This window comes from Manis pentadactyla, chromosome 2, assembly GCF_030020395.1.
Source record: "Manis pentadactyla isolate mManPen7 chromosome 2, mManPen7.hap1, whole genome shotgun sequence".
Taxonomy (NCBI): domain Eukaryota; kingdom Metazoa; phylum Chordata; class Mammalia; order Pholidota; family Manidae; genus Manis; species Manis pentadactyla.
The window spans coordinates 101,692,274-101,705,445 of NC_080020.1; the positions used below are offsets into that span (position 1 = coordinate 101,692,274).

The window sequence follows — 13,172 nt, forward strand, 5'->3', positions numbered from 1 at the left end:
GTATATAACTGCTCCACCTCCATTCGTTGAAAGACTTTTTTCTCCATAAAAAACAGCTTTCTACTAATTATGGTTGATCAGTGAAAAGAGCAGCCTCAAAAGAACTGAGAACCAGTTAACTGGAAACTTTTGAAACATAAGTTTGAGAACCAGTTGTTTAGTCTAATAAAAAGGGGCAGATTAAATTATCTTTCCAAATCTTAGTCTATGTAGTCCCCTGAGAAAGTAATCTTGGGGAAGGCGTACAAGTCTTCCCTCATGCACTCACTTTACCCTCCAGCAGTTCCGCTTATATCTAGTTTATTATCTATTAGATTCCCACATAAGAGTTCTCTTGAATAAAATATTAAACTATTTTTAATGAAAAATAACTGGATTCATTAATACAAATAGGTGACATCTAAAGTAATCCTCTGGTTTTAAATTCCTAGGATACATTTTCTGAAACTAGAAATAACCACTAAAATTGATCCCCAACTAAGTTTTGTCCATGTACTTAAGCCCTTGGCATCACCTATATTAATTTAAAAATATGTTATTTAAGAAGATCCAATAGAAATCATGATAATAATTAACTGTTAACTTACAATTAAGATTCCAGCTTCTATCCAATTTCAGGCACAGATGTAACAGTAAGATAGTATTGAGTACTTAATAAAAATGGTATACTAAGTTAATAAATTGGCTTACATTAATAGTGACATTAAAATGCTGTTTCCACAACTCCTTTTAAAATAGTCCTAAAGACTTATTTCACATTTTAAAATACTTTTATCATTAATGTTGATATTCAGTAGCCCCCCTTTATCCACAGTTTTGCTTTCTATGGCTTCAGTTACCCATGCTCAACTGTAGTCCAGAAGTAGACGATCTTCCTCATGTAACATCAGAAGGTCAATAGCAGCCTAATACTACATAACAACACCTACATCATTTACCTCATTTCACCTCATCATGTAGGCATTTTATTGTCTCACATCATCATCAGTCTTAAGAGTGAGTACAGTACAGTAAGATATTTTGACAGACCACATTCATATAAATTTTATTACAGTATAGTTCTATTTTATCATTAGTTATTGTTAAATCTCTTACTGTACGTCATAGGTAGTAGGTATATATAAGAAAAAACATAGTATATGTAGGGTTTGATACTATCCATGGTTTCATGCACCCTCTGGGGGGTCTTGGATTGTGTCACCTCTGGATAAAGCAGGATTACTGTGTATTTTTAGAATCAACTTTGTTCAAAATACAAATATAATCAACTCCAACTGCTCAATATTTCTGGACGTACTCTTCCAGAAATGACAAGCCCCTGGTCTTTCTTGTCATTAGGCTATTTACTAAACCATCCATCCGATTCTGTACAAACAAGAAGACATGAAATTCCTAACATCATTATATTATTGATTACTTAATACCATCATTTTAATATAAACCAAAGTGAATGGCTAAAATTCAGGTTTGAAAATTACCTATGGGATTCAGTATTACTTCAGTAACTACGAATAGTTATACCGAAGGCTTAATTGACTTCAGCTGGACTACCACATTAATACTTTTACTACTACACTTCAAGAGACATAATCAAAGCCAGAGAAAATCTATGCAGGGCAATAATATTCACTGAAAGTACGCAACTAATTTTATGAGATATAATTAAAAACACAAAACTCAAAGTAATCTGTATATTTCTCTGGTATGCTTCATAGCACCTTGTTTAGAATAATAAACTGCTGTTTGACTTCTAACTAAAAAGAAGAGAACTTAAGAGTATTAATAATGACCTTTATAAAATTTGAAAATTTTTAAAGGAGTAATAAATCCCCTAATACTGGAATAAGAAGGCCATCTCCTAAGGCTTAAAAGAGATGATCACTGGAAAAATTATAATTATTGTACCTTCATTAATTAATGAACCCATGGCACATGTAAACCCTCCTCCTCTTACATATATACCTGCCTCACTACTTTTATATACTTGATAAAGGAAGTGATGTTTGAATAGCATTTGAATCTAAGTAGATGGTACCTGCTGACTAGCTAGGAGACTAAAAAGCATCTAGGCAGAGTGAACTGGAATCTGAATGCCCTGAAGCAGGACAAGGAACATCAAGTTACATGCTTGGTATGGCTGCAGCACAGTGTATAAAAGACAGTGGTACAAAATAAACCTAGAGAGGAAGGCAGGAGTTAACTCATACAAGACCTCAAAAGCGATGTTAGGATTTTAATGTCTATCTTGGTCTGTAAGAAACACCATAGGACTTTACATAAGAGAATGACAAAACCAGCATTTAAAAAAGACTCTTCTGGTTATCCTTTGGAAACAAAGGAATATTAAATTACCTCTGTAGATCAATTAAACTACTGCAGCAACAGAGGTGAAAGATGACTAGTATGATGGCTCTGTCAAGGCAGAGCTAAGAGATAATTTAAAGATTAAACCAACCAACCTTAAGCATAAAACGTGAGTTTTTCCAATTTTTCTGTATATTTATTTTTCTATTTATTTATCTTTTTTTTTTACATGATCTACTTTACTTTAATTTCTTTCTTTTTTAGTGGTTTGACTTGATGCTCAAAATAGTTGTGGTTTTCTTTGTATTTACAAAGGAAGGTTCTGTTTTCTTTTTCTTTTTCTTTTTTTTTGGTATCATTAATAAATAATTACATGAGCAACATTGTGGTTAATAGATTCCCTCCATTATCAAGTTCCCACCACATATCCCATTACGGTCACTGTCAATCAGCATAGTAAGATGCTATAGAATCACTACTTATCTTCTCTGTGCTATACTGCCTTCCTTGTGCCCACCCACTACATTCATTATGTGTGCTAATCGTAATGCCCCTTATTCCCCTTCTCCCTCCCTTTCCCCCCACCCCTGCAACCCCCAGTCCCTTATCCTTTGGTAACTGTTAGTCCATTCTCGGGTTCTGTGAGTCTGCTGCTGTTTTTCCTTTGTTTTTCCTTTGTTCTTATGCTCTACAGATGAGTGAAATCATTTGGTACTTGTCTTTTTCCACCTGGCTTATTTCACTGAGCATAAAACCCTCTAGCTCCATCCATGTTTTTGCAAATGGTAGGATTTGTTTTCTTCTCATGACTGAATAATACTCCATTGTGTATATGTACCACATCTTCTTTATTCATTCATCTACTGATGGACACTTAGGTTGCTTCCATTTCTTGGCTATTGTAAAAAGTGCTGCGATAAACATAGGGGTGCATATGTCTTTTTCAAACTGGGCTGCTGCATTCTTAGGGTAAATTTCTAAGAGTGGAATTCCTGGGTCAAATGGTATCTCTATTTTGTTTTTTGAGGAACCTCCATATTGCTTTCCACAACGGTTGAACTAGTTTACATTCCCACCAGCAGTGTAGGAGGGTTCCCCTTTCTCCATATCCTTGCCAGCATTTGTTGTTCCTATTCTATTCTATGTTGGCCACCCTACCTGGAGTGAGGTGATATCTCATTGTGGTTTTAATTTGCATTTCCTGATAATTAGTGATGTGGAGCATCTTTTCATGTGCCTTTGCCCATCTGAATTTCTTCTTTGGAGAAGTGTCTGTTCATATCCTCTGCCCATTTTTTAATAGGGTTATTTGCTTTTTGGGTGTTGAGGCATATGAGTTCTTTATATATTTTGGATGTTAACCCTTTGTCAGATATGTCATTTACAAATATAGTCTCCCATACTGTAGGATACCTTTTTGTTCTGCTGACAGTATCCTTTGCTATACAGAAGCTTTTCAGCATGATGTAGTCCCATTTGTTTTATCTGTTATTATCTTTAATAATGTGAAAAGAACCTTGAGTGACCTATTAAATTATGTTTACAGACTTGAAATTGAATAAAAGAAAGTACAACAATTAGAAAAGGGTTAGGAAACATACCCACATATTTGATTAAAAATGAAAATCATGTTTGTATTATAACATAATTTTACTAGAAGCCTTAGAAACTTTATAAAATTTGTGGTACTGTATAAGAATAACAAGTTGCATCTGAAGTAACACCACACATTGAAAAGTTTAATAAGGGATAATTACCAAAATTATATCAGCTACTGATTAAGAGAAGATTATTATTCATTTGTTGCTAGTTGTAATCTCTCATGTATAATGTAGAAATGGGATGCACATACGTATGGATACATACATGTGTATATATATATATACACACATACCCACGGTAACAATAACTAGTTCCAGAAAAAACCAATATACATAGTTTTAGATAGTATTTACTCACAAGTGTTTTGACTTAATAGGAGTGTAACTGAGAAAATAAAAAACAATATATTAATTACAAAAATAAAAATGCTCTGACTGCTTCTTACAAACACCACAAAAATGGAAGCCTTTTGTAATTTCTTAGTATTTGCATAAAATGCCTAATAAAAATTATCTTCCTGTAATGACTATTTTTCCTAAAATTTATATACAATCTCAAAATTAAAATTCAAATCACTTTCTTAGAAGAACCCAGAACACCATACTGAAAATCAGTTGTACAAAAACAACGCTAAAGGTAGAATCACAGCACAGTACAGAAAAGAATTCTTACCAATTTTTCATCAACTGTTATGAGTTGCGTGTCTTGAGTTTGGTCCTGTGCCAGCCTCCATGTGGAACTGCTCAACAACCTGCAGTGCAAGACTTTAAATTAAAAAACGATCTGTGCAATGAGAAGAGAGGCAGACAAATCTTACATAAACAAGCTACTTTAATAATGTCTTATAAAACAAATAGAATAGAAAGGAGAAGAGGACACAAAAATCCTTTTTCTCTCCAATTAGTTCTGTCTGCTGACTTTTTGGCAGACTCTCACTTGACACTTCACAATAGGCTACACTTTATGTCTATAGGCTCTCTGTCACAGAAAGGCTGCCAGTGACAAGTACTGTACTGCTCTCTACGAGTGTACAGAGGCTAGTTTGTCACTAGCAGGAAGAAAAATGAAGGCTATGTCAACTCTTTAGGAATTCTGATTCCTAAATGATGGCAGAAGAAAAAGAAAAATCTCTATCATATTTTTAATGTCCTAAAGTAAAAATTGTAGAATTATATGTTCATAAATAAAGTTTCTATATTCTAATTTCAAAACAAAAGTTGTTTAAATAGGAATGATTTGTATGACCATTTTAATTAATGCTATTAGTTTAATCCTGTATACAGATCCACAGAATTAGAAATCTGAGGAGTTAAAATAGAAATATTGATTAAGTCAGAGATAAAATGTTCACAAACCTGGTTCCTTTTATTAATATCACCTTACCCTCACCCCCAAAAATTAAAGTTAACAGATTTCTTATTCCATATATACACTCTAGTTTATACTAATGAATATCACAGCTATCACTGATTGTGATAATTTAGCATTTAGTTTCCACAATGTTAAGCCATCTTCTGTAGATTTTTTTCTTTTAAAGTTAGCATATACAATTATGACTCAAATTTCCAAACTAACTAAATACACAGTATTTTTTTTAACACAACATAATCACCATAATTTTGATGCACTGGAAAACAGCATCTGAGTAAGAATAATATTACAAACTCTAAGTACTAGCACTATCCTCCCTTTGAAGCAAAGTAATCTTATCAACTAAGAATAGTAAAATTCCCATATCCTTTGTAGCAATTTGAAAACATGGCTCCAAATTTCTTTGACACTCCATCCTCCTATCAAGAGTAGAGGTTCCCTACTCCAAGAATCTAAGCCCCGTGATTGTTTATCAATATAATACAGAAGGGATGTGTGTTTCCAGGCTCAGGCCTTTAGAAACTGATAATTTTCATTGCCTGTCTCTTAGAACACTGTTCCTTAGGATACTCACTCTTGGAATGTAGTCACCATGTTGAATGGAAGTCTAAGTTAGTCCACAGAGAGACCCATAAGAAGAGGACTCAATAGCCAATACTACTTTGACAGCCATGTGTGTGAGCAGGTGGACATCAATCCTCTAGCCCCAATTGAACCATCCTAACAGATACATGAAGCAGAGACAAATTTCCCTGCAATCCTTGACCAAATTATAGATTTGTGAACAACATAAATGACTACTGTTTAAAGCAATTGAGTATTACGGAAGTTTGTGTACAACTACAGATAACAAAAACATCCCTGCAAATAACTGCATATACTTACATAAACATTAAAACTGAACTAGTAACTTCAAGGGACCAGAAATGATCTGCTGTACTTCTAGACAAAGTAAATTCCTAACATTATAGAAATGACTAAGAAACCAATTGATCTTCAGCCTTTTGATTAGAACCAATTATGTTTGTTGTCAATCTATTGCAAATTCAATTAACCGAAATTAATATTAAATCAGAAAATCTTTAGTTCCATAAAAACTGTAAGAAAATATTACTGAGAGTAACGAAATAATAAAACAACAATACATACATATTCTCTACAAAACAATATTATCTGAGACTTAAAATATGTTGATATTTGGGTCAATCATCTTCAAGTTAATGATCTTGAAGTTTTTCAAGATCTGGAATCAATCAAGAAATTTAAACCTGTCTTCATCATACTTTACTCACTAAGAAGAAAAGAGAAACTAATTGTTAATAGAAAAAGTATTGAGGGGTCATGGGACCATTATAACATTCTAAGAAAATACATGGAGGAAAAGGAAAGGCAGAAAATCAGCCAACACAAAGAAATAAAAGGAATCCAGATTGGTAAGGAAGAAGTTTAAATGTCACTGTTTGCAGATGACATGATTTTGTACATAAAAAATCCTAAAGAAGCCACTCCAAAACTACTAGAATAAGTCAATTCAGCAAAGTTCCAGGGTACGAAATTAATACACAGAATCTGTGGCGTTCTTATATACTAATGATGAACTAGCAGAGAGAGAAATCAGGAGAACAATTCCATTTACAATTGCATCAAAAAGAATAAAATACCTAGGAATAAACCTAACCAAGGAAGTGAAAGACCTATACCATGAAAACTACAAGACTCTCATGAGAGCAATTAAAGACACCAATAAATGGAAATACATCCTGTGCTCATGAATAAGATGAATTAATATTCTCAAAATGGCTATCCTGCCTAAAGTAATCTACAGATTCAATGCAATCCCTACCCAAATACCAACAGCATGCTTCAATGAACTAGAACAAATAGTTTTAAAATTCATACGGAACCACAGAAGATCAAAAATAGCCAAAGCAATTCTGAGAAGGAATAATAAAGCTGGGGGGATTATACTCCCCAACTTCAAGCTCTACTACAAAGCCACAGTAATCAAGACAAGTTGGTACGGGCACAAGAACAGACCCAAAGATCAATGGAACAGAATAGAGAGCCCAGATATAAACCCAAGCATAGGGAGACAGATTAAAGATGGCAGGGTGAGAGGTGAGGCAGAGGCTTCCTTGTAAAACTGCATATAATACGAAAACATAATTAATACAACTACTGCTGAAAGAGCAACAGGAAAGATGACTGCACCAGACCGCATAAACCTGGAGAAAAGAGCAGACCTCACAGAACAGGGTAACATACCAAAGCTGTGGCCTGGTGTGACCCAAGCCATTCCCCCACCCCAGCTAACTGGCGGGAGGAAGAGAAATGGAGCGGGGAGGGAGTGGAGGCCTGGGACTGCTAAATACCTAACTCTGGAAATCTGCTCTGGGAGCACAAACCTACATTTCATGGTGCTTTCATGATACTCTCATGATTAGGGGATTGGAAAGCTAAGACAGGCAGAATTCCTGGAGAGACTGAGATTCCAGCCACTTGTGGAAAGCAGGGATCTAAATCCGGCTGCTCTGAGACAAAAGAAAGGCAGGCACTCTGAGAGACTTTCTATTAACAAAAAAGTTCCAGGGTACGAAATTAATACACAGAATCTGTGGCATTCTTATATACTAATGATGAACTAGCAGAGAGAGAAATCAGGAGAACAATTCCATTTACAATTGCATCAAAAAGAATAAAATACCTAGGAAGCCCTTAGCAAGAGGGCTCCTAAAGGGGCAAGGATTGCACAGAGCGTACTGCAAAAGAGAAACGACAGGTAGACAAAATTGTCTGGGTGCACTCTGCCTAGCAAATTGGAAGCTTTCATGAATTCCAGGTGTTCCAGCACTCTGGCTAGCTACACATCTTCAAGGACCCCCTCTGTGATACGCAGCCTACTGTGTCTTTCTCCCAGCCAGCCCCACCTGGCTCACAAACCAGCAAAAACTACCCTGGTGTTAGGCCAGCCAGAGGGAAGATCTGTCTACAGCAACTACAAACGCAAAGCATAGAGGCTTATACCTGTGTGCTCGGCCCACTGGTTCAGGCAGTGGAGACAGGCGTAGCAGCCGGGAAGCACGAAACACCACTTTCCTCCCCCCGCGCACCAATACCACTCCCCTGCAACCCCTGACATTGCTTCAGGGGCTGAGGAGCTCCAGAGAGTAGAGCTTCTGGACATTAGAGGGTGCCATATACAAATATGAAATGCCAAAGGAACCTGGTTCAGAGTAAAATTAATACAATTCCTAAGAAAGATGACATGGCCCTCATGACCCTTCCTGAAAGGAATTTAAGAATAAAAATCACTAACATGATCATGGAGGTATGGAAAGATATTCAAGAACTCAGGAATAAATTCTGGTCGGAGATCCAATCATTGAAGAGCACAATTGAGGATATTAAAAGCAGGTTGGATACGGTGCAGAAGACGATAAATGAAATAGAAACTAGAGAAGAGGAATACAAAGAAGCTGAGGCACAGAGAGAAAAAAGTATCTCCAAGACTGAAACAATATTGACAGAACTGTGTAACCAATCCAAATGGAACAATATTCGCATTATAGGGATACCAGAAGAAGAAGAGAGAGAGAAAGGGATAGGAAGTGTCTTTGAGGAGGTAACTGCTAAAAACCTCCCCAATCAGGGGAAGGAGATAGTCTCTCAGGCCATGGAGATCCACAGATCTCCCAACACAAGGGATGCAAAGAAGACAACACCAAGACATAGTTATTAAAATGGCAAAATCAAGGATAAGGACAGACTACTAAAAGCAGCCAGAGAAAGAAATAAGATCACATACAAAGGAAAAAGCCCATCAGGCTATCATTAGACTTCTCAGCAGAAACCTTACAGGCCAGAAGGGAGTGGCATGATGTATTTAATGCAATGAAGCAGAAGGGCCTGGAACCAAGATTACTTTATCCAGCAAGATTATCATTTAAATTTGAAGGAAGGATTAAATAATTTCCAGATAAGCAAAAGCTGAGAGACTTGACCTCCCAGAAACCATCTCTACAGTCTATTTTTTTTGGAGGAACTGCTACAGATGGAAGTGTTCCTAAGGTTTAATAGCTGTCACCAGAGGTAATAAAACCACAATTAAGAAAGTAGAACAGCTAATGACAAAACAAATGCAAAATTAAATTAACTATAGCCAAAGTCAATCAAGGGATAGACAAAGAGAACAGAATATGATACCTAATATATAAAGAATGGAGGAGGAAGAAAAAGGAGGAGAAAAAGAAAAGAACCTTTAAATTGTGTTTGTAACTGTATATTAAGTGAGTTAAGTTAGACTCTTAAATAGTAAGGAAGTTAACCTAGAACCTTTGGTAACCACGAATCTAAAGTCTGCAATGGCAATAAGTACATACCTATCGATAATCACCCTAAATGTAAATGGTCTGAATGCACCAATCAAAAGACATAGAGTCACTGAATGGATAAAAACCAAGATCCATCTTTATGCTGCCTACCAGAGACTCACTTTAAACCCAAAGACATACTAGGACTAAAAGTGAAGGGATGGAAAAAGATATTTCATGGAACTAAGAGGGAGAAAAAAGCAGGAGTTACAGTACTTGCATCAGACAAAATAGACTTCAAAACAAAGAAAGCCACAAGAGATCAAGAAGGACATTACATAATGATAAAGGGGTCAAACCAACAAGAGGATATAACCATTATAAATGTCTATGCTCCAAACACAGGAGCACCTACATATGTGAAACAAATACTAACTGAATTAAAAGAGGAAATAGAATGCAATGCATTCATTCTAGGAGACTTCAACACTCCACTTACTCTGAAGGACAAATCAACCAGACAGAAAATAAGTAAGGAGACAGAGGCATTAAACAACACATTAGAACAGATGGACCTAACAGACATCTATGGAACTCTACACCCAAAAGGAGCAGAACACACATTCTTTTCAAGTGCACATGGAACATTTTCAAGAATAGATCATATACTAGGCCACAAAAAGAGCTTCTGTAATTTCAAAAAGATTGAAATTGTACCAACCACTTTCTCAGACCACAATGGTGTGAAACTAGAAATAAATTATACAAAGAAAATTTAAAAATCCCACAAACACATGGAGGCTTCACAACATGCTCCTAAATAACCAATGGATCAATGACCAAATAAAAACAGATATCAAGCAATATACGGAGGCAAATGACAACAATAATTCAACACTGCAAAATCTGTGGGATGCAGCCAAGGCCATATTAAGAGGAAAGTATATTGCAATACAGGCCTACCTCAGGAAAGAAGAACAATCGCATATAAGCAATCTAAACTCACAATTAATGAAACTAGAAAACAAAGAACAAATGAGGCCCAAAGTCAGCAGAAGGAGGGACATAATAAAGATTAGAGCAGAAATGAATAATATCAAGAATAAAACAATAGAAAGAATCAATGAAAGCAAGATCTGGTTCTTTGAGAAAATAAACAAAATAGATAAACCCCTAGCCAGACTTCTCAGGAAAAAAAGAGTCTACACACATAAACAGAATCAGAAATGAGAAGGGAAAAATCACTACGGACACCACAGAAATACAAAGAAAAATTATATGCTAACAAACTGGATAACCTAGAAGAAATGGACAAATTTCTAGAAAAATACAACATTCCAAGGTTGACCAAGGACGAAACAGAAAATCTGAACAAACCAATAACCATCAATGAAATTGAACTAGTAATCAAAAACTACCTAAGAACAAAACTCCTGGACTAGATGGCTTCACTGCTGAATTTCAACAAACATTTAGTGAAGACCTAATACCCATCCTGCTTAAAGTTTTCCAAAGAGTAGAAGAGGAGGGAATACTTCTAAACACATTCTGTGAGGCCTGCATCACTCTAATATCAAACCAGGCAAAGGCACCACCAAAAAAGGAAAATTACAGACCAATATCCCTGATGAATATAGATGCAAAAATACTCAACAAAATATTAGCAAACTGAATTCAAAAATAAATAAAAAAAGACTGCCCATCATGATCAAGTAGGACTTATTCCAGGGATGCAAGGAAGGTACAACATTGGAAAATCCATCAACATCATCCACCACATCAACAAAAAGGACAAAAACCACATGATCATCTCCAAAGATGCTGCAAAAGCATTTGACAAAATTCAACATCCATTCATGATTACAACTCTCAGCAAAATGGGTGTAGAGGGGAAGTACCTCAACATAATTAAGGCCAAATATGACAAACACACAGCCAACATTATACTTAACAGCGAGAAGCTGAAAGCTTTTCCTTTAAGATCGCAAATAAGACAAGGATGCTCACTTTCCCCACTTGTATTCAACATAGTACTGGAGGTCCTAGTCATGGCAACCAGACAACACAAAGAAATAAAAGGCATCCAGACTGGCAAGGAAAAAGTTAAACTGTCCCTGTTTGCAGATGACATGATATTGTACATAAAAAACCCTAAAGAATCCACTCCCAAACTACTAGATCTAATATCTGAATTCAGCAAAGTGGCAGAATACAAAATTAATACACAGAAATCTGTGGCATTCCTATACACTAACAATGAACTAGCAGAAAGAGAAATCAGGAAAACAATTCCATTCACAATTGCATCAAAAAGAATAAAATACCTAGGAATAAACCTAACCAAGGAAGTGAAAGACCTATACTCTGAAAACTACAAGACACTCATGAGAAAAATTAAAGAAGATTCCAATAAATGGAAACACATCCTGTGCTCATGGATAGGAAGAATTAATATTGTCAAAATGGCCATCCTGCCTAAAGCAATCTACAGATTCAATGCAATTCCTATCAAAATACCAACAGCATTCTTCAACGAACTATAGAAAATCGTCCTAAAATTCAAATGGAACCACAAAAGACCTCGATTAGCCAAAGCAATTATGAGAAGGAAGAATAAAGCTGGGGGGATTATGCTCCCCAACTTCAAGCTCTACTACAAAGCCACAGTAATCAGGACAATTTGGTACTGGCATAAGAACAGACCCATAGACCAATGGAACAGACTAGAGAGCCCTGATATAAACCCAGCCATATATACAGTCAATTAATATAGGATAAAGGAGCCATGGACATACAGTGGGGAAATGACAGCCTGTTCAACAGCTGTTGTTGGCAAAACTGGACAGCTACATGCAAGAGAATGAAACTGGATTATTCTTTAACCTCATACACAAAAGTAAACTCGAAATGGATTAAAGGCTTGAATGTAAGTCATGAAACCATAAAACTTTTAGAAGACAACATAGGCAAAAATCTCCTGAATATAAGCATTAGCAACTTCTTCCTGAATGCATCTCCTCAAGCATGGGAAACAAAAGCAAAAAAGAATTCATGAGACTACATCAAACTAATAAGTTTCTGTACGGCAAAGGACACCATCAACAGAACAAAAAAGGCATCCTACATTATGGGAGAATATATTTGTAAATGACATATCCGACAAGGGGTTAACACCCAAAATATATAAAGAACTTACAGGCCTCAACACCCAAAAAGCAAATAACCCGATTAACAAATGCACATAGGATATGAAGAGACAGTTTTCCAAAGAAGAAATTCAGATGGCCAACAGACACATGAAAAGATGCTCCACATCACTAATCATCAGGGAAATGCATATTAAAACCACGATGAGATATCACCTCACACCAGTGAGGATGGCCAGCATCGAAAAGACTAAGAACAACAAATGCTGGCGAGGATGTGGAGAAAGGGGAACCATCCTACACTGCTAGTGGGAATGTAAGCTAGTTCAACCATTGTGGAAAGCAATATGGAGGTTCCTCAAAAAACTAAAAATAGAAATACCATTTGACCCCCAAATCCCACTTCTTGGAATTTACTCAAAGAATACAACTTCTCAGA

At 35.9% G+C, this 13,172-nt stretch overlaps 1 protein-coding gene across 1 annotated transcript in view; it reads right to left on the minus strand.

Annotated features, from left to right (window-relative positions):
• Nucleotides 1-13,172, minus strand: part of NDUFS4 (NADH:ubiquinone oxidoreductase subunit S4) — a 123,088-nt gene that overhangs the window by 55,025 nt on the left and 54,891 nt on the right. Inside the window, exon 2 of the mRNA XM_036900377.2 lies at nt 4,579-4,657. Within this exon, the coding sequence (XP_036756272.1) occupies nt 4,579-4,657 (79 nt within the window). The remainder of the gene's footprint in view (nt 1-4,578; nt 4,658-13,172) is intronic.